A 26404-nucleotide genomic window follows, 5' to 3' on the forward strand; every position below is an offset into this window, starting at 1 on the left:
ACTTTGCCATACATCTGAAACTAACACAACACTGTAAATCAACTATACTTCAATAAAAATTGTAAATTTTTAAAAATTAAAAAAAAAAAAATATTAGGGAATTCCCTGGTGGCCCAGTGCTTAGGGCTCTGTGCTTCCACTGCTGGGAGCCTGGGTTCGATCCCTGGTCGGGGAACTAAGATCCTGCAAGCCGCACTGTGCAGCCAAAAAAATTAATTAATTTTTAAAAATAATAAAATAAAATATTAACCCCCCCTCCCCAAATAAAGCAGACTGGAAGTAATGCGGGAGGTCCTGATCACCTACTCCTCAGGGCAAACAAAGCAGGCAGTGCCGCGTGGTTATTATTTGTCAGTACAGATATTTAGATACTACCCTGTCAAGAACACTTACTGGCCAAAAGTGTACCAAAATGAGAAAATGAGGCCTGCGACAGGCATTTACACTTCACCCGATTTAACAGCAGACAATGACAAAATAGGAAAAACCTCAAGTGACTCACAGACCCTGTTAAGCTGCTGGGACACACACACCCCTGGACCCCTTGCATGCTTTTGATTCACACACTGTCAGAGCTCTTCCCATGCTCTCCTTGTGCCCATGAACACTTCACATTTTCTTTTTGGTGGGCTCAGAGAAACCAATGGAAATCTGTTCCTGGGGAGGTGCTAATGTCCAGTGAAATGCGAGACAGGGGGTTCAGCCTGGAGGGTACAGACTCAAGTGCCAGCCTCATGACAGCCTCTCCACCTGCGGGTTTCTTACTCCTGCAGAGGACTTGCCTGAGGGGAGCGTCCTTTGGAAAATCCACATCCTTTAGCATACTTCATTCTTCCTCTATCCTTTCTCTTTTCCATGACTCTACCCAACTTGGCTGTCTAAGTGAGATGTCTGAATAAAAATGATTTAGTCTGTTCCCATCCTCTCAACCCCTATCTGCTCAATGCCCCAAGAACATAGGGGCCTACATGGAACTTTATTTCACTAGAAATATGTGCCAGCACCATCCTTCTCTCCCACACACTAGAGATGAGCCAGGAGAGGCAAATGACTGAGGCAGGTGTCTCTTCAACAGAAGGGACAGAATCTGCTCTACCTAGTTTCACCCCAAATCTCATGCTTCAGTCCCTAAAAGGGCATTCCTCAGCTCTGCAAGAATAAAGCTTAATTCTCCCCTCGCTGGCCCTGGACTCCCCGGGGTTCACATTCTCCTGCCCTCAGAGTTCACCACACCCCTTCAGGCTGGCCTGCTTTAAACAGGGCCTTTCAACAAGATGCGACACCTAATCCATTGCACCAGCTGCGGCAGAGCTTCTGGTGCCAAAAGACCATTGACAAAGAGGCTGCTAAAAATGTATGTGGCAATTTGGTACTGGCAAGTCCCGTTGGATTAGCTCTATTCCAAGCCTGTCCGTCCTGTGTCAGACTTCTCAAATGTTCACGGCTCCCCACCCTGTTCTGTTGACATCCTACAGACAGCCTAAATGTAGGCTGTCCACCAGAACTTTCTGCCATGTTGCAAACATTCTGTATCTGCAAAATCCAATACGGTAGCCATGAGTCTTATGTGAGAACTGAGTATTTGAAACGTGGCTAGTGTGACTGAGGACCTCAGGTTTTAGTTTTCCTTAATTAATTTCAATATTAGTAGCCACATGGGGCTCCTAGCTTCCCTACCGAACAGCATAGGCTACAGCCATAGTTCTGAGTACACCAAAGGATAACGTGCAAACTTGGTTAGAATCACCTGGGGAGCTCTTCAAAGTCCCAGTGCCCATTTGGTACCCCAGATAATTAAACCAAATTCTCTGGGGGTGGGACCCACATATCTGCATTTTTAAAATCTCCCCGAGGGCTGCCAAGATAGAGAATCACTGCTCTAAGAGGTGAAAATTTCCACCATGAATAGCCAATCCTCATCCAACCAGACACCTCCAAGTACTAAGCCATTTAAACAACTAGGCCAAATATTCCACCCATCATGCAAATCAATTCTACAACACTATGATAAACCTCAGGCTTGTGACAGCCTGAAGAGCAAATCATGTCCAAAGGCAAAGGGTCACCTAAGGAAGCAATGAGGAGACAAGGAGACCGCTCAGAAAGGAAAGGAAGAGTTTTCTGAAATAACTATCGGCATCCAAAGCCTGGCTAGCATGAGCCCTTACATGTAAATGAGTTATTTTCTGGAAAGCCACCAGTTAACAACAAAATACACCTCAAAATCAGATACTCTGAACAAACAGCTCTAACCGGATTTTTTCCCTTGGCTATAATCCACCCACACACTATCTGTGCCTCAGAGTAAGCTCTCACCACTGTGCATTTTTCTTCAAAGGATAATCTGAAACCTGTGCTTTTTCACTGGGTACATTAAACTTCTTAAATGGCAGCAATTAAAAAGCCAGCATTGGTCCAAAACCTGCTCTCTCTGGCTCACTCTTCTCCAGCAGGCACAATGGCAACCTTCACTTGCCATTACTAATTTCCCCAAGTGTATCATTAACGGGGTGAAGCTTTTTCTCCAAGACTTGGCTTAACAGAGGCATCATACCCAGAGTGTAAGAAATGCAAACAGACACTCAGGTTTCCGTGGCCTCTAACCTTCCAATCAGCATTTCCCAAAGGCATGCAGTGCCCTTCTGGCTGAATGCTGACAGAGTTCCAAGGCTGATGCAAAAACTTCACCAGCATTTTCTAAGCAGCACTACTGAAAGTCAAAAACAGGAAGAAGAGATTTTAATGGGAAGAGTGTCTGAAGGTCACTCTTAATGACAATAAAAGTTGTTGCCTCTATGTTGACAAGTGAAATATAAATCATCCATAATTAAATCCCCTTCCCCAAATTATTACTAAAGTAATTCAATCTCAAACCAAGAACTCCCCGAGTCAGCCAAGACTTCAGTAAGTCACCTTCACCAATAGACTCCCGTTAAAAGAGAAAAGAGCTGGCTTGAGTCCATCCACACTCACAGACAAGGAGTTCTCATGGAGCAAATGTAAGTCCTGCTGCTGTGGCAACTGAAGACTGAAGCCCATTTTGTGTTGGCCTTAGTGGATACCCAGAAGCAGCTACACAGTAACAACTTCTCAACTGTCCATTGCAATGGTGGACAAAAAACGTGGACTTTTTAACAGGTAACACAGTACTTACAACAGGAACTGCACTATACTTTTGTAAATACATCTGAATGTGGGTTATAGGATAAAAAGTCTCTTTCGACTATATAACTGAATTGCCAGATAAATACAAGATGCCAAGTTAAAGCTGAATTTCAGATAAACAAACTTTTAGCAAAAGTACACGCCAAATACTGCATGAGACATACTTCCACTAAAAAAGATATGCTAAATTTCAGATAAATATCTGAAATTCAAATTTAATGGAGTATTCTGGTTTCTTTGTTTTTCCTAAATCTGGCAACCCTACATATCAGTATGCTAGGAAAATCCAATTTGAGAGAGGCAAGGAAGAAGTCTAGTTTGGGGACGCTACCACCCAACCATTCCAGTATCTCAAGGTCAACTGTGACAACTCTGCCCTCTAGTGTGGCTACTAATTAGCCACCATCTGATAAACAATAGCCCCAATGCCCATCCTTCTCTGGACCACAGATGCTAATTATATAACTCAGTGCCAGGGGTAAAGGGCTCAGATAAAGCAAGTAATTAAGTATGAGTAGGTACCCTAAACAGGAGTCATTAGTAAATGTTATTATTTATTCAATAAAATTAAAAGCAAAATTTGCTATGGAGAAACAATATGAAGACAACAGAAAGTAAACTGAATATATGAGGGGTTATTATGTGAACTAAGCATCCTAAATAGTATTTTTTACAATAGTTAACTCTATTGAACAGTTACTATGCGCCAAACGACATTCCAAACACTTTACATGTTTCATTGCACTTAATTCTAATCCCCTAAAAAGTGAGTACTATCATCATGCCCATTTTACAACGTGAAGAAACTGAGACACAGAGATTAGGTAATTTGATAAGACTAGGGGGACCATATTTCCTGGTTTGCCTCGGACAGTCCCAGTTTATGCCTGTTGTCCTGGTACAATTATTAAAAGCACCCCCTTTCATCACGCTCATGAATTACCCAGTTTGGATGATAAATTACATGGTCACCTACCAAGGACCCACAGTCAATAACGAGCAGACGCAGGGTTCCATCCAGGTAGTGTGGCTCCAGAAACAGAAGCCAGTCACTGAAACATACTCCCTCCCAAGTCCTACATTCCAGGAAGAGGATTCCAAAAGGAGATGAGATTAACCTTTTTACTAGACATCCCGCAGGGTTACAAATCAAAGTGAGTTGAAGGCAGGGGGTAGGTGAGGGTCATGTTTTTCAGAACTGTCCTTTATCTCCCTTTAAATCATTGATAATACACAGCACAAATCACCTGTGAGCAGAGAGAATTCCTCAGCCAACCTATATCCACATCACTGGGTCTAAAAATTTTTAAACTTACTCGACTAATCAGAGTAATATTTAACTAGATCCTTTTCTATTTTGGAATGACCTTCATCTTCCTTCAACCTGGTCTGGGCAGCCAGGGCTTGGTTGTTGCTATTTATATTAAAACAAAGGTGCGCATGCTCTATGTGCTGGTTTTTAGTTCCATACACAATGAGCTTTCCTTCTTTCCCTATAATAAAAACCTCTCTTCTTTTTTAAAAAAAATCTTTGGCAAAACACTATTTTCCCAATAAACATTAATGCTAGTTTGACAGCATGAAGACACAGAACATGAGCATTAACTTGTAGGCTCTCCTCATATACATAATTGTGAAATGCATCACAAGTGGTCCAAGAAGTAAGATGCCTCTCAAGGTTCAGCACAAGGAAATGGTCACAAGCAGACTAAGTGTTCCCACATATCTGCAAATGCTTCAGAAGAAAGTGTCACCCACTTAACATGGTAATGTCAGCCCTTAACACTTGAGGCTGTGTGACTTTACTTGCTCTCTCTTAGCTTATCTCCTCCTTATACAATAGAGTGGACGGACTAAGGTCTACAGGGTCCTGCCTGGCCCTGAAACGTCCAATTCTACATACTCCCTACAGTCTTCCTGACCGTGCACTGCGGCCTACAACGTGAAAACTCTGCTCCACCGCAAACCCTCCTAACATCTGGCTTCTCAGCTGGTTGGTCCACAAGGGTGGTCCAGGAAAGGACACCACTACAGGTCCCCAAGGGTGAGGAAATCAATGCTCCTCTCTCAAAAGCAGACTTACACCAAAGCTACCTTTACTGAAAGCCAACACAAGCATCTGAGGTGGTCGAACACCTGAAAGACAACGGTCCTGTGACCTGGCCCAGAAGCAGCCCTGTGGTGAACAGTGACATTCTCATGTCTGTCATACTCCTTGATATATTAAGTTTGACTCCTGTCATCCCCAGCCCATGTGAAAAATGTTTTTTACTGTTTATTTTTGTGGTGGGTCATGAATGCTTCTTCTACAACGACACTAAAATCAACAAAAAGGACAAAACTAGGAACCATGGCTCCAAAGAAGGTTTTTTCCTGACTCAAATCCTCACAGGCAAGTTTACTGCTGGTCAGGTCCTGATTATAAAAGCAGTGGGAAAGGGGCGGGATTGGGGCTGCTGATTTGACCGATAGCTTTACAAGTGTGCTTCCTGTCACGTAACAGCAACGGCCCTTCACGTCCTTTCGCTCACAAAGGAAAAAAACAAAACAGAAAATGAAGACTGAATTCTCAGCCTGGATTTCACATGATTTTTCACAGAAACTGACTTCATCACTTAACAAAAAAAGCCATAAGCTCAAAGGTCTGGGAGTTAGTCATGATAAAGTTCTACTCATGCATAGTTATGAAACAGGAGGAGCACCTTACCTTCTCACCTGAAGTTTTACTGCATGAAGTTTACAGCCACATTTCAGTGAAAACTTCCATATTGAGATTTGTTACATATGCAGGCATAAATCCCTGGCAACAAACACCACGTTTAAATCCAAAGCCTTCTGGCAGAGAAATAAGTAATACCTCTTGACAAAAGTTGTCCCTCTCCTTCTTATCAGAGCCCTCATTTCAGTAACGTCAAAACTTCTAGAAAATTTGTTATGGAAAGTCAGAGAGAATCAAGAAAAATGCAGAAACCAATAAACAATTATATGTGTTTGGGCCATCTGCTCAAACCAATTTAATCTTTTATCACCACAAAGATGTGCGGTCCTGGTTTGTTTACCTCTCTCTTTTCAGTGGTAAGTTTAGAACACAAAAGCAACTAAATGAAGACAAAATCCTACGGATTCAACACAGGCATGTAACCAATGACTAAAATTTTAAAACAACATTGCCTGCAATTTGATTCATAATCGCAGAAACCAGACTCTTCAAATAATCAACTCTTCTAGCAAACAATAAATACAAAGCTTCTCCCCAGCATATGTAATAATTAAAACGTGATTCTAATAGTTTTCCCTTGTATGAGAACAGACTAGATGATGAGGGCATCCCAAAGCATATTCTATGAAACCCTGGCCTAAGAGAGGCTATGAAAAAAAAAAAAAGAATTCCAAAGTCAGCTAAATTTGGGAAACAACATACATCACTCTCCCCTCTACAATGCCTATCAGCTTATAAAGGCTCTGAGAAGTCCCTCACTAAAGAAACCCATTACATTTTACTTCACCTAGCATTCTTTTAAATAACACGTTAACATACTGCAAAACTAGTACTTCAAAAACTTGGTAAGAAATGCCAAGTTAGACTGTATTACCTATACCATCATCTACGTTTGGTCAGAAACTTCTAATGCTCATAATAGCCAGTCTCTTCTCTTTCTGGTCACATGGGTAGATTACACTTGCCTGCTCCCCCCTGCAGCTGGGCAAGGTCGTGTGACTAGTTCTGGTCACTGACTTAGAGGACCCATCAGCCAGAGTTCCTAAGGGAGAAAAACATGGGGGAGAGACCCCTGCCATCCTATGATGGACATAAAATATGAATGAGGAATGCACTTCTGTGGGTTTAACCCACTGAGATTTTGGAGATGTTACTGCAGCACCAGCCTAACCTGCCTGATATGCTATGGAGGTAAATTTTCTTAAATAAGTCAATATAAATTGACTAAAGTGACAATATAAATTGAAGTGAGAAAATAAATGTAGAGATAGAAATATTTGAAGGATGGGGAGATAGATAGTACAATAAGCATACAACAAGGATGCATCTTTAAGAAGGCCACTTTGGTCTACAGAATCTCAAAGATCTAAAGATCAGTGAGCTAAAACTAAATGCCATGGTATGGACTATTTGAAGTGGCCAAGTTTAGCCTGTTTGCAGTTTAGTTTGTTGGCACGGGTGGGCAGTGAGGGTAGCAACAACACTTACCGAGTGCCTATAATGTGCCAGACCCTGAGAAACAAAGTGTACAGATTGCTGCTTTTAATCTTGACAATGTGATAGTTGGTAGATGATAACTGTTGGCATCATCTCCCTTTCACATGAGAAAACCAAAATTCTATTACATAATTCGTCTAAGATCATACCACCAATAAACAGCTTTCATATAACTATACCTGTCTACATTCTTTTTATTACACCATTAGTCTGAATTAGTAGAAACACCTGAACTATGAAATTTTTTAAAAAATAGTTTGGCGTGTCATTACTCTAATGCACTTTGTAAGAATGTGAAAGTATTGTAGAATCAAAAGGGGGCAAACTTTGGCCAAATGGAAGACCTGGAGCTTTTAAAGAATAAACAGGATGTTCTTGTAATTAACATACTAATTGCTTGCAATGGATAACATTCACTTTTCCAAACAAAGTTTATCTTTTTAAATTATAAAAGACATACTGATTGTAGAACACTGGAAAATACAGAAAAGCATGGAGACAAAAATAAAAATCACAAGTAATCCTACCACTCTCTCCCAAAATTAATATTTGGAGTATTTTCTTATTTCTTTTTCTTTGTTTTTGTACATAGTTGAGATCATACCATTAATATAATCCTGTGTTCTGCTTTTTTCCCCTTATATTAAAAACTTTTCTATGTTATTAGGTTTTCAATAATAATAATATTTTTATCAGTATAATAATAACTAATAGTTATATATTTGCCAGGTATTAGACTAATCACTTTACTTACGTTAACATATTTAATCCTGACAATAACTCTCTAAGGCCTGTATTACAATTGTGCCCATCTTACAGACGAGGAAACTGAGACAGAGTAGGGTTAATGACTTGCCCAAGGTCACAAAGTGAATCCATGGGAGAGTCGGGATCCAGACCCAGGCAGCCCCTGGGTGAGCACTCTTAACCACTACATTGTACTGCCTCCATAATATTCCTTCCTCTAACCTACCAACGATGGACATTTGGGTTCTTACCAATTTTTTTTCTATTACAATAATAATGTTAACAATAAACATCTTTATAGGCATCTAAAGCAATATTTTATCTAAACCTATTCAGACAGCAAAACTGTTACCATTTTAACAAGTTCAATTTATTTTCAGCTAGCTGACAACAGCTGTAGAAACATCTAAGACAGCTAGCATTTCATAAACCAACTCACTGCTCCACCTACCCCTGGTATGAACTTCCACGTGGTCCTCACCTGTCCACCCCACTGCCATCTGCAGCAGATTTCTGTAACGTTTCCATCTGCCTTCACACGGCACAAAGAGCCAATTAAAACCCTGGGTCTGTTCTGTGTGTCCCCCAACATATATAAGCAAATTCCGTAAATTTTTATGTCTGGAATATTTTAAATGCTAACCTTATTTGTCCCTAGTCTTATAAGCTTGTGGCAATACAAGGCATACAAAGAGAGATACTATGCTATATGCATGTATAAAATTAAAATGAATGATTTTCTAATTTAGACAATAATCCAGAAAAGGGATATTCAAATATTTTACTTTTTGCCTGCTTTTCACTGCTTACACTGAATGACTGAACTCTCTTGCAAGATTAAAAGAATGGTCTGAGATGAAAATAACCCAAAATCAAGTTTCACAAGCAGATCAGATAATGGTGTGTTAAGTAAAAAGGGAACTGGTTGGTGGCTCTGGCTCACGGTTCACACCTTCTGAATTCAACTTACCAGCATGGCTATCCAAGAGTATGTTTTAAAAAAAAGGGAATGTGTAAAAGAAGGGAAAGGCAAAAGCATAATTTAAAAAGTTTAGAAATCGTCAAGAAATTTTCCAATACATCAACCATACCACATAGAGAAGTCATTTGCCATTTACGAATGAAAAAGATCAATACTTCTCAGAAGCTAAGTATCTCCACATTTTCTACAAAATATTTTTCATGTTGTAAAAAAAAACAAAATGTTTTTTACAGATTCTGAAAACACACCTAGAAAAGTAACCTTAACTTTACTGACCAAAGACCTAATAATTAGAAACTATAAATCTCTGTATAAGGTACTTACATAGAGCCAGAAATAATGTTTCCGTACAAGGAGAAGCCCTCTGAAATACATGTAAGATACGAAAAGTGGCAAAGCAAAATTCAAAATATTATAGATATGCAGACAGCAAAATAAAAGAAACAAAGCCATTTGCGGGGCACTCTAAAAAGCTTAAAATTATTGCAATTAGTCCAAGTCCAAACTTCTAACAGACTTTAGAGGATAATTAAGATATCTGTTAATACCAACTTTCAGAAAATTCTTACTAGGAACTTGGTTTGTATATAAGTGCTTTAAGATAAAGTTCACTCACTGTTTTCCTGTTACAGTTAACATCTAAATCCTCTGTTCTTATTTTAGTTCCACTCAGTAATCCAAATACTGCATTTTTAAAGATTTCATCTTCACAGAACCCAAACTAACAGGTTCTTTGGATTATCCCCACAGGCAGCCCCCGCCTCCACCCAGCCACCCAACCCACCACCCCCACCGGCCTGTTCATGTCCCCATCAGGCTCCCAGCGCCCCGCACGGGACTCCTCCTAAAGACTGCACAGCCCCGCCCCCCCACCTTGTTTCTACCATGCTGATTTAAAAAAACAAGCCTTGCAATTAAAAACAATTTTGAAAGACCACAGTCAGGAAGTAAATCAATTACACACAAGAATCAAGTACTGCAGACAAATGGCCAATGACACGAAGTCAAAAAGTGAGTAAGCGAAGAAAAAAACAAGATTTTGCATGACAGTTAACCAAATGCCTTTTATTCTGCTTCTACAATGTTTTGGCATCCAACCATCAATAATTCATATACAAATGACAGTCAGATACATAAAATATAGGACTTTTTTTTAAAACCTTCAGGGCCCCAATTTTCATTCAAACCACAAAGACTGCATATTTTGCAGTGAGTGGAGTAGGTAGGGCAGGGGAACCTCCACGTGAAGTCTGGCAGAACGCATTACTCATTAGTCCAGGTAAAACCATGCAAGATTTGATGTTACACAGAAGTGTTTTCCTCCATATAGTCACAAGATTTAAGATTACTGGAACAAAAAGATAAATAAATAAAAATAAACCTTGCTAAAGAGGAAAGCCACCACCTCTATTCCAATTCTTTGCTCAAGTGAAATGACAAGTTTCAAGATATTTTGTTAAACTGTAGCTATTTTAAGGCAGGACAAAGCTGCATCGGTGCTTGTCACACAGCTTGCTCCCAATCTCTTGGCAGTTCTCCAACACATTCTAATTTTTTATGCACAGCCTTGCTGGAATCTCACCCCACTTATCTCTAAAGACACACTAAGTAAGATGTTGCCACATTACACAACCAACCTGCCATTTATTCCCATCCGTTCACTTTGAACAATGTCTGACTAAAAAAAAAAAAAAAAATCAGAGCACCATCTGTGTGGATGCAGCTTAATCCAAATGATCCAATTCACATGGGTCCCCAAAACAAGTATCGGAATACTGTTCAAGCTGGGAGGAAATGCTGTGTGTCAGTGCCCAGAGAAAGGCTGAATACTCACCAACCAAGGAAGGAGAACGGATACAGAGGGAAAAAAACAAGATCAAATCCCGACTACAGATGCTAGACCCTGGTCATGCAGCCACTGCCTACATTTTGAGGCAGATTATTAATCAGGGTGTATTTTAAAGGATAAACTCAGGATTTAATGAGTCCCATTACTTCCGTGAAAAGAACGATTTAACATAACATTACATCCTCTAAGTCAATGTACTCTCTAATTGTTAGTATTTGGCCAAAAAAAAAGTCCTCTTCAAAAACAAACTGGAATGGTTAACCACATGCTGTTACATTCCATTCTTGCTAAAAAAAAAATATATTTAATTAGCACATTTGCTCCTCATGGTCTGCACAGCTGCACAACATTCCAGTGATGGGCCAGCTATCGATACACTCTTTACATTAAAAAACTACTGACTTCAAAAGTTGAGAAGACTGAGAAGCAGTTCTCAAGCATGACCCACTAAAGATATTTTTATTTCATGTGAACAAGTTTCCTTTAACAAGGGTATAGTCCAAAGGACAATATATTATAATTAAGAATAAAATATTCATGCAAACATACCCTAACAAAATCATTCTTCAGAGCTGGAAATATATATATATATATATATATATATATATATATATGTATATCAATATATATAAAATTCAACTGACAGACAAGAACAGTCTTCCTCAGGAACAAGACAATAAATTAGCCTGCCGTCTAATTAAACTTTCACCCTTTCTGAATCAAAGATTTTTAGAACTAGGATGAAAGCTGATGTTCTTAATGTCAGGAACACATACTTAAAAAGCAAAACAAGCCTTTCGAAATGAGAAATCATCCTGATTATCAGGGAAATTCAGGAATTTCTTCTGCAGTGGGTGTTGATTTAAAAACAAACAAACAGACCAAAAAAAAAACCCCCCAAAACAAAAAAACCTACGTTAAAGAATAAAACACAAAGTGTGCACTGGTTTCTCTTCTGCTCAAATGGCACACAGATGTCTCTGCTCCAGGATCAGGGTGCTTCTTCGACTCCGCCCCAGGAGATAAGTCGGGTATTTAAGGGCAGCTGGCAGCACGGAGCTGTCAGCCTCGCTGTGAGAAGGACCAGGCCCCTTTCAGAGAAGTTACCCAACTGATACCTCTAACCACTCGCCTCCTAAAATAGAGACAGGTGTGCTCATCCAGTCAAAGGTCCAGATAAGGCTACATTCAAGCCTCCTACACTCCCTAACCTGGGGCACCGGGACCAGACACAGGGCACTGTCTCAGCTCAGTGCCTCCCCAGGTGCCAAGACTCAACGTTTGAAGCTGCCTGTAGGTCAAGATGAGATCCCTCCCTACTCCAGGCTTCAGTCAGCCCAGGCACATTAACCAGCAAACATTTCCCTTGATGGGTTTTGGCCACCCTCAAAGAGAATGACTCCCACCAGGTTGGGAGTTTCTGAACAATCCCTCATTTGGAGAGAGGAAGTCCAGAGTGTACCTGAGCTCCATCACCCAACCCTGCTCCATCCATCACCCAGCCCAGCTCCATCCACCACCAGGCCCAGCTCAGATTTCCCCTCTAAACTGTGCAAGGTGCCACCACTGGCCTTAGTGTTTAAACCTGGGAAGAAGATCATTTGCCATTTTTCCTTGTGGCCAACTAACCCAAGTGAGACCAGTAACAACCACAAAGTACCTCACAGAAATTGCTGGCAAGGGCTTTCTTTCTCTTCCAATGAAAAGGTATTTCTCCCCTCTTCCCACTCCCTCTTTCCCTCAGCACATGAAGAAACCCTATTAGCACCTTCTTCAGGAAGAGGCCAACTATACTAGAATTAAGGCAACAAAGAAGTGCCAGCAAGTCACCTGCATCACATCCATCCATCTGAGGTCCCATGGCTTAAGAAACTGGTTTGCATAATCAAATACGTATATTGCTTTTTCTCCTTGAAATAGATCCCGGATCTGAAGATAGAATTTTAAAGAGTTCAGCTAATACAAATACCCTAGGAAAGCTGAGCTATACTGTATGCTTTCAACAATTACAACCAAATCCAGCCCAGTAAAATTTATTACATTTAAAACCAAGATTATAATAACCACATCCATTCCATTTGCAACACTTTATAGGGTAGCTGGTTCCAAAAACTCTGAAATCTGAAGACAAAAGTAAAATCAGATGTTGTCCGAAGCATACGGAGATGTCTCTCAGGGAATTAATGCAACTCTGATGGGAATTCCTCTCAAAACAAACAGCACACATTATCTAATGATAGCTTAATTTCTGGTACTTTTCCACTATAAAACAATTTTTTTTAAAGAAGAGAAGTATCTACAATAAGCAAATTTGGGATTCTCTCAATCTTTGCCGTTTTCCTTAATACCCCGCCACTGAAACAACTCAGGGAAACCGACAGTATCCATAAGCCACAGTTTTAAATATTGCCAGTAGTAATAAGATATTATGTTCTGTCATGCTACATGTACCAACTGGAAGGGTGATAAACATCAAGGGATTATTCAGACTGTGAAAACTTTACATCTTTAGCTTGAGATTTGAGGACTGACCCTTATTCATGAGACGAACAAATATGTACAGAGGGAAAAAGGTTTAAAAGACAAACACCAAAATGATAACTGCATGTCTCTGGGGTCACTGAATGGGGTCAGTGATTTTAATTTTCTTCTTTGTGTTCATTTTTATTTTCCATATGCTCTACAATATTTATTATTTTGGTAATAAATATTATTTTGAAAATTTTGAAATTGTTATGTTATGATTTTATGTTAATTTATACCTTTTTGAAAGTATATATTCTACATAAACTATTCAGAAAAAACCTAACATACTGTATATAGTAGCAGACACTCAAAAATTCAGGGATTCTAAAAGGTGAAGAAAATGAATATTTTAGCTTTTAAGATGATTGTTCTCCCTATAAAGCACTCCTACGCTACAGGTTATAAAATACAATGGAAAATGTTTAAACATCACAGAGAAAATAATAAGTATTGCCTTAGGGAAGAATCTAGGTTTTTTTCCCTTTAAATAAGATAAAAGGGGGGGGGGCGGAAAAAAAGCCCCTAGACCGTGATAAAAGTATGCATTATCCCACCCCAAGACTCTGTACAGCTGGTGAAGAACACTTTGAAAAAATGTGTGTAGCCCTTGAAACATTTAGATTTGGCCTTGAAGCAAACACACCAGGACAAAATTATCCCTGAAACAGCCATCCAAGAGGGTAGGGAAACAACAAGAAATTTCATCCAGAACCAAAGGCAGTAGCCATTCGAGGCTGGTCTCACCCAGATGATGCTTCTGTCAGGCTCCCTTGGGCCCAGTTTCTACATCTTTCCCACACTCCACGGAAATGGCAAGGCTCTAACAAACCTGACACATTTAAATGAGGAATGAAAAAATCTTTTCAAAACTTCGGCGTTCTTTACACCTTCACAGTACTATTAATGCTGCCTTTCTGAAAGCCCTGGTAGAAAAAAATTGAACAGCAGAGGGTATATTTAGCTGATTAATCATTTCACTCATTAGTTTTTTATCCAGCTAAAATGACGTGTGGTTCTGGTGTTAGGATATTTTTAATAAAGATCAAAAGTTTATTGGTAAGTATTTTCAAAAAATTTGGAATACATGGAGAGATGAAATTAGAACTCCACAATCCCATCACCCAGAGATAACCACTGTTAGGCTAATGAACTTACTAAGCAGAGACATATTTAATTATACAAATTAAACACTGAACATATATATTTCAAAAGAATAAATTCTATTCATATGTCATTCTAAATTTCATTCCTATTTCATCTGTTGAGTAAAAAATTCGTAGTTATATTCTGATACAGATTTTACTGCCTAAGTAATGGCTTCAAGTTTATATGTTAAAGATCAGAATCAGCAAGGAACTCTAGGATCCTAGAGCAGAGATGTCAAATGGTTCTTTAGAGTTCACTAAGAATGGAATTATGATGCTTATACAAGGGCCAATTTTAAAGCAATCTTGAAGTTATAACATCTTACTTTCATATCTCAAAGCACACTTCACCTGAACCCCTCCTCAATCAACCCCCCCCCCCCCCCCCCCCATTTAAAGGTTCATGGCAGAGAAAAAATACAAATTCCTGACGTAATTAGTTCATTTTTATAATGCTACATTTTACAAAGTACCAATACAGTTGAGGACGTGGACCATAAACAGAAAGTACTATTTCCCTCTCAAACATTTCCCTCCACCAGCTAAGGACAAAGAGTGACTCATTCCTGGGATTCACCTTCCTTCAAAATACTATCTCTATAAAATTCCCCACTTAAAAAGTCTTAAAATAGCCCTTTGTCTCCTTCATGGTGGAGCTTTCTCAATCACACACATCTCTCTTTCTCATTTATGTGATAGACAGATAAAATAGATATCATTATATACATACATAAATGTCATATATAACATTATATAAGAATTTCTTTCATAAGAAAAAAGAAAGAGTATCATTAAAATTCATTCCTCCCACTCTTAGCCTGAATATTCCTGAGATGCTGAGAAACCATTAATTGGAAGTAATCTAAATCTGGAGTCATTTTTATTTTAAAATTTTCACTCAGAATTTTTTTTTTAACATCTTTATTGGAGTATAATTGCTTTACAATGGTGTGTTAGTTTCTGCTGTATAACAAAGTGAATCAGTTATACATATACATATATCACCATATCTCTTCCCTCTCACGTCTTCCTCCCTCCCACCCTCCCTATCCCACCCCTCTAGGTGGTCACAAAGCACCGAGCTTATCTCCCTGTGCTATGCGGCTGCTTCCCGCTAGCTATCTATTTTACATTTGGTAGTATATATAAGTCCATGCCACTCTCTCACTTCGTCCCAGCTTACCCTTCCCCCTCTCCGTGTCCTCAAGTCCATTCTCTACATCTGTGTCTTTATTCCTGTCCTGCCCCTAGGTTCTTCAGAACGTTGTTTTTTTTTTTTTTAGATTCCATATATATGTGTTAGCATACAGTATTTCACTTGGAATTTTATCTACATTTCTGACCAATACCAATGAAACCTGGTGGCCTAATGGTTACAAAAATTAGTTCCAGCAGCAGTGTTGGGCTTCTACAAGTGAGAACAAATATGTCACAGAATTCCACTGCTCTCGTCACACAAGTGTGCGGTTTGGAAATAATAAAGAAACCTGGTCTTCCCCCACTCTTTAAGCTGACCCAGACTAGTGGTGTCTAGCTATCATTCCATTACATCTGAATGCTCTACCCCTTCTCAGACCCACACCCTTCAGAAGGTGACTTACAGATGCTGATGTTTTCCCATGCTCTAGATAAGTGCAGAGGACAGATATGACAACCCTTCGGACTCTTAAACCATCCCCTAACAATAATCTACCAATTGGCCAGGCTACTTTTTTCATTTCTTTTTTAAAAACTAAATGGTTGATTGCTTTTTTTTATTACTTAAAAAATGATCCTCATGGTTAGTCTATTATATTATTTACTGTACTCTTCTCTATTTGTAAGATATTTCAAAACTCCAAATGAGAAACATTAAGTCATAGGAATTTCCTTTCTTATATGAAAGGAAAATCCACCATCAACCCACCATCTAAAGCAAACCATTAATATTTTAATGTATTTCCTTCCAGTCTTTAATATAACAAAACTGGAGTTATACCATATGTACAGGCTTTGCATACAGATATTTCCACGGAATATTATATTGTTAGCATTTTCCCTTTTCAGTTAATACTCTAACAAACCGTTATTTTAAGCAGTACATTGAATTCTATCCTATGCCTGTGCCATAATTTATTTTGACTATGCCACATTTGCTTTTTCACTATTAATATTGCTAAGAAAATCCCCTGCTTAAAAGCCTGTCCTTATTTTTTAATTCCTTCTTTAGATTACAGAACTACAAGGGGAATTTCAGCCCAAAAGGCATAAACATTTAAGTTTTCTGTTATATATAAAGGACCCCGTTTTCCACTCAGTTTGTATTAATCCAAATATTCTCCCAACACGTGATGCAGAGGCCCAATCTCACAGCATCCCAGAGAGCATTACCTACCAATTTAAGTGGAAAATTAATCTAATTGTTTTAGTTCTTATTTCATATTACTGGTGGGTTTGAACAATTGAATATGGTTATTGGCTTCTATGCTGTCTTCTTTTACAAACTATGTTCCTATCCTTTCCCTAAGCACTAGGGTTTTAGCGTTTTCTTATTTATTAAAAATAAGTATTAATCAGGTTTGCTCTTCCTACTAATTAGACATAAGGACAAGTTTAATATAGACGTAACATTATTTATCTGCATGATGGTATTGTTTACTGGAATGTATCTTTTCTGAATAAATCAAATTATTTGAAAGGAAGCATAAAAGTGAGACAAACTAAGCAAAAATTCCACGTTTTATGATAATTAAAACGTATTGTGATGGCACTGGATTATCCCACTTAGCTTTCATAATCCTTTGTGACAGAAACTGTCAATACCACCATTTTGCAGATGAAGATACTGAGGCTCACAGAGAGGTCAAGGCAGCTTGCCCAAGGTCAATTAGCCAGTGCATGGAGTGACAAGTTGGAGTAATTCCAGAGCCCAAGGCTCGGGACTCCTGCATCCAACAGCCTCTCCTCAGCCACCCTAGCCCTGACCTGTCTCCTTCAACTTCTTGAGCATTATCTCCACGAAGGGTTCTGCCAGAACCTCAAATTCAACATGTTTAAACACAAAACTGATTCTCTTCCCAACCAGATAGCCACTCTTCCCCTTAACCTGTCTACTTCCGTCATCATGGTGACAACCATGCTCTTTGTCATTATTCGATTCTGAACCCTTTATTTTAGCTCCTTATCCACTCAGGTCCACTCCCATCCAGTCACCCTGCAAATTGTCAGCAAAGGATTGGGTCTTCACAACCTTTCTCCCATCTCTCCCCTCCTCCTCATTCTCTCAGCCTCCACCATCAATTGCTTCCTTAATCTCTGGACCTTCACCATCACCTCTTTCCTGTCTCCTTGCTTCCAGTTTCTTCCTGTTCCACTGTGTTTTGAACAACTGCCAAAGTGTTGTGTTACTCAAATACCATCACAGAATTTTAGGTGTACAGGATCTTGAAACCTAAGTGCCAGATCCGATCAGTTGGCAGTTCCTGACTCGAACACTGTATTGAGGGTGTTCCTGGGGCCCCATCTCAGCTCTGCAGAAAGAGCACCCTGATTGATTTTCTATGCCTCCCAGGGACACAGGGAGTGGTGCCCATGTGCCAGGTTTTAACCCCCACTAGGATTTCATCTAAGTTTTTCATTTGATAAATTTAGATCTGAGACCAGAAAGATTAATGGCTTGCTGAAGTCACACACCTGGTCAATAAAAGATCTTTACCTTCCGTGTACATATAGAGAGTATATTCTATACGTTAGGAGTATAAAGTCCTTGGATTCAGGAACTAATTCTTATTCACCTTTAAGCCAGCCCACACCACCATCATCCTAACCCAATGACAAGCCTTGGCTACAGAAGGTACCCAATAGTTATTTACTGCATTAAAAACCATATTGCAAAGTAATCTTAGAGTAGCAGCAAAGGAATAACATTCATATAAGTGCTTCTTGGTAAAAGAACTATAATCACACTACTTTCAAGAACAGGAAACTGAACTGACAAAGGGTTTCCACTAAGTGGTCTTGCACAGCCTGTGTTAATAAATATAAAAATTCCATTGGTAACACAGAATTTAAAAAAATAAAAGAATAATAGCTCTTTTGGCATAAAAATGTTAAGGTAGTTTTGAGAAAGCACTCCAAGAGGGGTCAGTGGCTGGTATAGCTTGGATAGTCCAAAGAGAAAGGAATGGAACCGTTATCAGCTGAACACCTACTATGTGCCTAGCACTGTACACTGCTATCTCACAACTGTATGAGGAAGTATTATTATTTCAACTTTACTGATGAGGAAATCGTGATTCCAAGAGTAATGAACTAACCCAAGGACCTAGATGTGACCACATCGCTGGTATACAATAGCATTAGGATTTGAGCCCAGATCTGTTTGACTCTAAAACACAAGCTCTTTCCAAACTAAGGGAAAATTTTCTGCAACAACATAATCATCCTTACAGACCTTAAAGGACAAAAACTTGATTATGTTTCTACTGAAATTATGAGTGACTGTTCATCAAAATAAACCACGAAGAGTTTAAAAAAAAAAAAACACAAACTGGGAGGTAGTTTTTGCAACACATATAATCCACAAGGGATTATTAGGCAATCTACATTAAATCAATCAATAAGAAAAATATCTAAAAGACATACAGACAAAAGACTAAACAAGGACTTAACAAAAGAGGGAACCCAAAAGGTCAATACTATAAATATATACTTAACCTCAATAATCAGGGAAATTGCAAATAAAAAGCACAATGAGATAACATTTCACAAATATGACTGGACAACATTCTGAAGTCTGGCAAGGTTGTGGAAAAACTATAACATCTGTACACTTCTAATAGGAATATAATCAATACAATCTCTTTGGCATTATCTAATAAGGTTTGGCATTATCTAGTAAGGTTGATGATGCATATACCCTATGAGCCAGCAAATTTCATTCCTGAGAGAGAGAAAAACAAATAATATGTTTGTGTGCATGTGCATGTATCCCCACATACATAATAAGGACTGTAGGAGACCCATTCATAGCAGTCCTTTTATATAGCAAAGAAAAAAAAAAAAACTAAAATCAATCCAAATCTCCATCTACAGTAGAAAGAATAAATAAGCCATGGTGAAATACTACACAGCAGTGAAAATGAATGAACTACAGCAACAAAATGAAGGAGTCTCAGGAATATGTTAATCTGAAAGGACAAGTCACAGAAAAATACGTAAAGTGTAATTTCATTTATATAAAGTTCTGAAACATATAAAATAAATAAGAATTTTTAAAAGGATAACCCATAAAGAAGAGCAAGGGAATGATAAACACAAAATTCAGGACCGTGGTTGCTTCAGATGGGATGACAGAGGGGCACATAGGGGACTCTGAACGTATAATAGGTTCTTCTTCTTGAACTAAGTGGTGGCTGCCTGAGTGTCCATTGGCTTGTGATTCTGTAATATATCTTTTATGAACATTATTTTGTATATACAAATCACTTAATAAAAAACAACTTTAAGGGAAAAAAATGAACCAGAAGGTCAGGATATTGAATACACCAGGAAAAATAGCTGATGACAGAGAACAAGATGCCAGAGGAGAGCAGAGGTAGTAGAGGGGACCCTATGGTCAGGGGTTTAGCTTCCTGGACTCCAGTTCTGCTATCTCAAAACTAATGCCTTCTTCTGGGGGGGGTGGGGAGTTTGTTTTTTCAACATTAGAGGTGTTTTAGAAAAGAACCTAAAAAATTGATTAATCTAAATAAACATAGTAAATAGAGCTCTTCCACCTAAAGATTACAGAAGAATTTTAAATTAAATATTTCTGTATTAAATAACTTACAACACATGCATCAATTTCTTAGTGATGCAAGGGGAAAAAATGTGCTGATACTTCAGCAAAAGACAAAAGTAAGATACTAGTAAGAACCTTTTGATATGGAAGCCTTTTAGCTGAAGGAGCAGAGCAGTTTCTCAATTTAATGTCCATACAGACCACTTAGGGGTCATGTTAAAATGCAAATTTTGATTGGAAAGGACTGAGCCTCTAAGGATTTACATATACAACAAGCTCCTACTTCGTAAGTGATCCTGTCCTGATGTTGCTGGCCCACGAACCTCACCTCACTATGGTAGCAAGAGACATCATGAAAATGCCTTCTCTGGTGATGTTTAAAAATAGAAATATGAGAGTATCTAATTGAGACCGTTTCATTTTCCCCCAAAGTAGAGATTGATGACGTTATTCCTACACTATAAAAACTTGGATACAGGATGCCTGTTATCAGAAAAAAATCAAGAGTACTAAACTAGGTCTTTTGCAAAGAAAAGGTGCTTTGAGAAACAGCAAAGACTGAAAACTTCCAAGAGAACTCCAGGAGAGGTTTTACTCACCTCCACAGACCTAGAGAAATCGCTTTTCCAGCAGGGGTATTAGCCCTTTCCTTATGGAAGAATGGTTTACATTCCCAAAAGTCTCAAAGGAAGAAACCAGGACTACCATAAAGATATTCACAAAACATTAATTAAGGCCTGATTTTCATGCAGATGTTGGTGGGGGGCCCCACAAAATTAAAGGAGCATCCTATCACTGCATGTAAAAAATATATATGTTGGGCTTTAAAATTCTCTCTAAGAATATGCTGTTAAAACGAAAAGCTTATTATCTCAACAAAAACCACACCGAATAATTTCCCCTCATCATGCCTATGTCTGTTTAGAAGTAGTAAAATCCTCCCATCTCAAAATAGTACTTCTACATGTAAAGTCATACTTTCATACAGCAAGACAAAATAACCACTCACATACCCTTCCAAGGAAACTCTGCCAATGCCAAGTCTCTGCTAAGGATGTGTCACTAGTAGAGTGAGGTCTTGTCGCTTGCTCCTGCAACATCACAGACAGTTGTTACTACTCTCATCCGAGAGATGCTCTTTACCGAAAGCCTGCACAGCAGAAGACGTCCAAGTGACAGCAGTTTCTTCACTGCCCCAGTATTTCTCATTCTCTCTGATGAAGGTTTGGTCTATCCAGAGCCAACAGAGTTACAAAGAGCTTAACCTAACAGAATTCTGCCCCTGGTAAGTCAGAACAGCTAAACTTCCTGTGACATCAACACAGGGTATTTTCTTACAACACAGTAAATCCAAAATGTCTGGATAATCTATGGAAGGAATACTCCAAAACATCATAATGCAACATGATTTTATACAACCAGCACAAAGATTTAGCCCAAATCTAAAAAATTCCACCTTTTAATGGCCCTCTATTACTGAAAATAATGCACATAAACCACACAATCTGCAGTCAATTCTATTCTGCAGAGCCACATAAAATCAAATGCCACTAACTTGGGTTCATTAGAGATTTAAAAAATAAAAGCAGACACACCCTTGCTTTGAAACACTGATCTTCCCTTCCAGTTAACATACTGAAATTCTCTTTTTCACCTATACATTCTAGAAGAGCCTGGGGTGAAATCTGAAATGTATCTCATTTGCCATCCCACACTGAATTGTAGAAGTGGCATTTATAAAGGAAATTCCTTGGGTACTACCCCAGACTAAATAGATGAGGATGTTGGAACATCTCCTTCTGACCAGATACCAGCTACACAGGCCCTGGTGGTCTGCCCTTCACAATCCCCTCCCCAGCCACATCTGCAAAATATATGTATATAAAAAGTACATATATATATAAACAAACAAATGCAATCAGTTACCACCACAATCCCATTATTCATGACTGGAGACTTAACTTGGCTATCAAAGCCAATCTTAATACCAATTTACCATCAACCATGACACATTTACCAAATAATCCTTAATAAAGAATCCGAATATGTAAACGTATTTGATTACAGAAAAAGCAAACGATGAAAACAAAGCAAATAGAGGTTAAAAAAATCATTTTCCATCCATCAAAAACATATGTAACTTCTTTTTAAAACAATTTACTGAATGTTAATATTTTTTAAAATGTCTCAGGGACATATGAACTAAAATATATCAATGGTTTCATTTCAAAAAATGGTTTCCTACAGGAAAAATTCATACTCTTAGTATTGATCAAACACAGAGGTACCGTAATGTCGTAGCTGTAAAGCACCAAATAATAAACATCAACTTTCACATATGATGAAATTGATGGAGAGTTGGGTTGTGGTTTACGGATTACGGGTGAAAAGACGCTGCGACTCCCAACACAGACTGCACCACTGCCTCCGCACACCACTGGGCCCGGTCCTCCCGGCAGCCCCTCCCTACGGTTCAGGTCCCTCGGTCGGAGATCAGATTCCGGTCCGCAGCCGCAGGCCGACTCCCTCTGCCCGCATTAGCACTGCAGGACACCCCTTCATCCCAGCACGGCCCAACAGGCTAGGCGGGAGGGGGTTACCCAAAGAGAAGACTCCCCTCCCTCACTACTAGGTGACCTGGTCCTCCCGACGCCACATCCAGCTGAAGCAGCATGACAAGGTAGAAGCAGCTCCGAGTCTCGGCCAATGGCAGCCCTGGGCCTGGGTGGGGCCCGGCGGGGGCCGCAGGCGCCGAGTGGCCTTGCCAAGCCCCGCCAGCGAGAACCAGGGGAGGCTGCGATACTGCTGCATTGTGCTGCATCACGGCAAGGGCACCGTGAGCCATCCATCTTGCCAAAAAAAATCACATCCCCGTCCAGATAAACCCCACCGAATCCATTTTTCTCCTCCGCCGAAGCACCCCCATACTCGCCCTCTCCTCACTTACTATCTGGCCCGGCTTTTGACTGGAAAAATAACGGACACGGTTTGTGTACCGATGCCCACAACACTCCCCCCTCCCCATCTGACGGCAGGCACTTGGCATCTTTCCTATCACAAAAACAAAGGGAAGGCTCCCCCCAAAAAGAGGGCCGCGGGCGTCGTGCGAGGGCTGATGACCAGAGGGGCTTCCAGCCCACCTCCCCAAAGGCAAGCCCGGAGGGTCCCCGCGCTGGCACAAACCTGTTGAAGAGAGGGTGGCAGGAGCTGAAGGGCGGGCGCCGCGGCGGCTCCGCGACCCGAGGCGGCTCCCGCCCAGCCCTGGGAGAGCGGGGACGGCAGGGAGGGCGGGGGGCGGGCGCGAGGATGGGCGGGGGTGGGGGCGCCGGGCCGCCGCCTCCGTTTCAGCTGCAGCGCGGCGCAGCCGGGACCACGCCTGGCCGCATCTCCCGTACCGTTACGCTCAAAGCCCGGCCCTGTCAACACCGCCCCCGCTCGCCACCAGCCGGGGCTAGAGAGAGGGCACCCGAAAATACACCCTCCCGTCTGCCCACTTCGCAACCACCCCCGCGCCGGGGGCCGCTGCGCCCGGCTGGAGGGAGGAGGCGGCGGAGGCGGGGAAGGAATCGGCCCCAATGCGTCCAGGGATGAGGCTGGGCGGCCGCGGTGCGCACGGCTGCTCTGCGACCGCCTCACTGCGGAGCCCGCCGCCCCCCGCCCCCCGCCCCCCGCCCCGCACCGCCCGCGTACTCAGACGCCACTGGAGACCCGGCTCCCCGCGCCGCCCCCGCCCGGGCTCTACAGCTTCCCCGCCCCCACCCCGCTCCCCGGGCGCAGGGCAACGGCGGGACAGCCGCGTCCTCCCGGCCTGGGCCCGCGCCCCTCCTCCCGCCGCCCAGGAGCCAGCCCGGGAGACAGCCCCAGTGAGTTGGCATCTTCCTGCCTCAGGCCCCCTACCTACCTCCCGCGGATAGGGGGGTGGGGGCGCCGGGGTCCCGTCCTCCTCCCGCTCCTCGGCGGCCGGGCGGGTGGGCCGGGAGGCGACTCCGCGGGGCTGTCCGCGGCTGGGGCCGGGGCTCACAGGACGGGACCGGTGGGCGCTGTTGCGCGGGGCTGCGCGCTCGCTCCGGGCGGAGAGGCGGCCGAGGGAGGGACTGGAGGAATCCGCAGCCTGCTCGGCAACAGCTGCACTGATTCCGGGGGTTGGGCGGGAGCGCGGGGCGGGGGGAGGACGGGAGGGAGCTGCAGGGAGGGGGCGAGGGGCGGGGAGAGGGAGGGCGCGGACGCGGGCAGGCGCCGGGTGCGCGCACACGCGCGCGCACACGCTCTCTCCCGCACACCCTCCACCCCTCTGCTGCGCTCCTCCCTCCTCGGTTTCCCTCTGCCGCCGGCCCTCCGCGCTCGCCGAGAGACCCGCAGCCGCCCACCCGGCGCCTGCTCCGCGCGCGACCCGAACCTCGGGCGCGTCCACGCTTTCCCCGCGGAGCCTCTGCCCTGGCCCAGCGCCGACCTTGTCCCCTGCCGCGGGGACTGGCCGGGGCTGGCCTGGGCAGGGTGGGCACCGCCGCCGCGCTGTCCGAGTCAAGGGACAATGGGGGCTTTGTCCCCACAGCCGGCAAGGGCCAATTTCATGTTTAATTTGAGGCTAATTCGATTATCGCCATGGAAAAGGGCAGCCTAATTTTCTACGTGACTCGTGCAGCCTCTTTTGGCCCTCGATGTTTGCGTTTGGAACGCAATGGAGAGAGCGTGTTGAGGGAGGCTTTGGAGAGTCGTTTGGTTGTTTAGTTTTAGTTCTAGGTGGTGATGCCTTATAGGTTCTGCCCAGCCTGATGAAGACCGGTGGTGACCTCTCCGTGGGAAACCTGGGCGATGGAGGGAAGGCGGTTGTTCCTCGGCGAAGTCAAGATCTTCCTCCTTTATGAGTGATTTTTCACCCTTTCCCTCGGGGTAGCTGGTAATAGACCCTACAAGTGGTTCGTCCAACTCTTGCCTCTCTCGCCGTGAAGCCGGCTCACTTTAGCCTGATTCGGGTGCCCTTCCCGAGCCACTCCTAGGAAGTGGGGACGTCCCGGGTGCGGTGGAGGCCCCGCGATGGCCTGAGGGCTTGAGTTCTCCCCCTACCCATGTACCGTGAGATGGACACGGGACGTTTCCTCGAGACTTGGCAAGTGCTAGAGCCGATTCTCAACCAGCTTGCCTACCCTCGCAATCCCCGAAGCTATGTAGAAATTCTGGAACCGCCACTGTTGAGGAGAAAAGATGGTGTCATCACCAGGACCACGAATAGAAATGCTCTTTAGAAAACAGCCTGGAGAAACTGACTTTCTGCCTGCTCTGTAAGTGCCCAAAGCGGCACCCTAAGCCTTCAGAGCGAAGAGGGGCCTTCTCCGTTGTTTAAAAAAAGCCCTAAGGCTTTTCTCCTAAAGATCTGACCCTCAATACCTGAATAAAAATTTTTTCAAAAAATAAATAATAATGATGATAATAGTCAAACAGCTAGGATCATGCTTATGTCTCAAATCAGTAGACATGATGGATTTATATTTTTGTATGTATTTTTCATGAATCTTTTAAAATAAAACTAAACAAAATAGTCTCCGCAAAGTGAAGATGATTCTTCCTTTTAGGCTTTCGCCATCAGTTTGAATGTTTGACCAAAAGTTTATATTTGATGTATATGAAAAAAATTGAGGACGGCAAATGATTTAACATTTTTCTCACAAGGTTCATCAACACAACCAGGTAAACTCTCGAAAGGCAGGGTTCTTTGTTCACTGCTTGTACGTAGCAGGCATTTAAAAGGTACTCAAAAAATATTTGTTGAATTGAACAGAATCAACATGTATGTGGCTGCCCTTATTAGGTAATGCTGGATACCCACTAGAAATAAAAGTTGTTTCCCTTTCACTTATTTTGTGCCAGAGCCCCCAGCACCTCCCCACCCACAGTGTTAATGAAATACCAAAGAAAACAATGGCAGTACTGAGAAATGCCTGTTTAAATTCTTTCAATGTTATTCTGAAATTGTGACTCTTAACTGCTTCCTTTATCACAGATAACAGTACTCGAA

At 41.7% G+C, this 26404-nt stretch overlaps 2 protein-coding genes across 5 annotated transcripts in view; one reads left to right on the forward strand and one right to left on the reverse strand.

Annotated features, from left to right (window-relative positions):
- SPTBN1 (spectrin beta, non-erythrocytic 1) overlaps positions 1 to 24511 on the reverse strand; it is a 195189-nt gene extending 170678 nt beyond the window's left edge. Inside the window, exons 1-2 of one of the 4 annotated variants that reach the window (XM_036872636.1) lie at positions 23575 to 23630; positions 21405 to 21482 (exon numbers count right to left, since the gene is read on the reverse strand). The gene's annotated coding sequence lies outside the window, so the exon portion shown is untranslated. Of the gene's footprint in view, positions 1 to 21400; positions 21483 to 23574; positions 23698 to 24292 lie in introns of those variants that run through there. The other 3 variants (XM_036872634.1, XM_036872635.1, XM_036872637.1) reach the window with 3 other exon arrangements.
- LOC118905760 (translation initiation factor IF-2-like) lies at positions 23098 to 25930 on the forward strand. Its single transcript, XM_036872564.1, has 3 exons — positions 23098 to 23216; positions 23605 to 24254; positions 25149 to 25930. The coding sequence occupies exons 1-3, from the start codon at positions 23098 to 23100 to the stop codon at positions 25178 to 25180; spliced, it is 801 nt and encodes a 266-aa protein (XP_036728459.1). The 3' UTR covers positions 25181 to 25930.
- The last annotated feature ends 474 nt before the right edge of the window (positions 25931 to 26404 follow it).

Source organism: Balaenoptera musculus, chromosome 13, assembly GCF_009873245.2.
Source record: "Balaenoptera musculus isolate JJ_BM4_2016_0621 chromosome 13, mBalMus1.pri.v3, whole genome shotgun sequence".
In the NCBI taxonomy this organism is placed as follows: domain Eukaryota; kingdom Metazoa; phylum Chordata; class Mammalia; order Artiodactyla; family Balaenopteridae; genus Balaenoptera; species Balaenoptera musculus.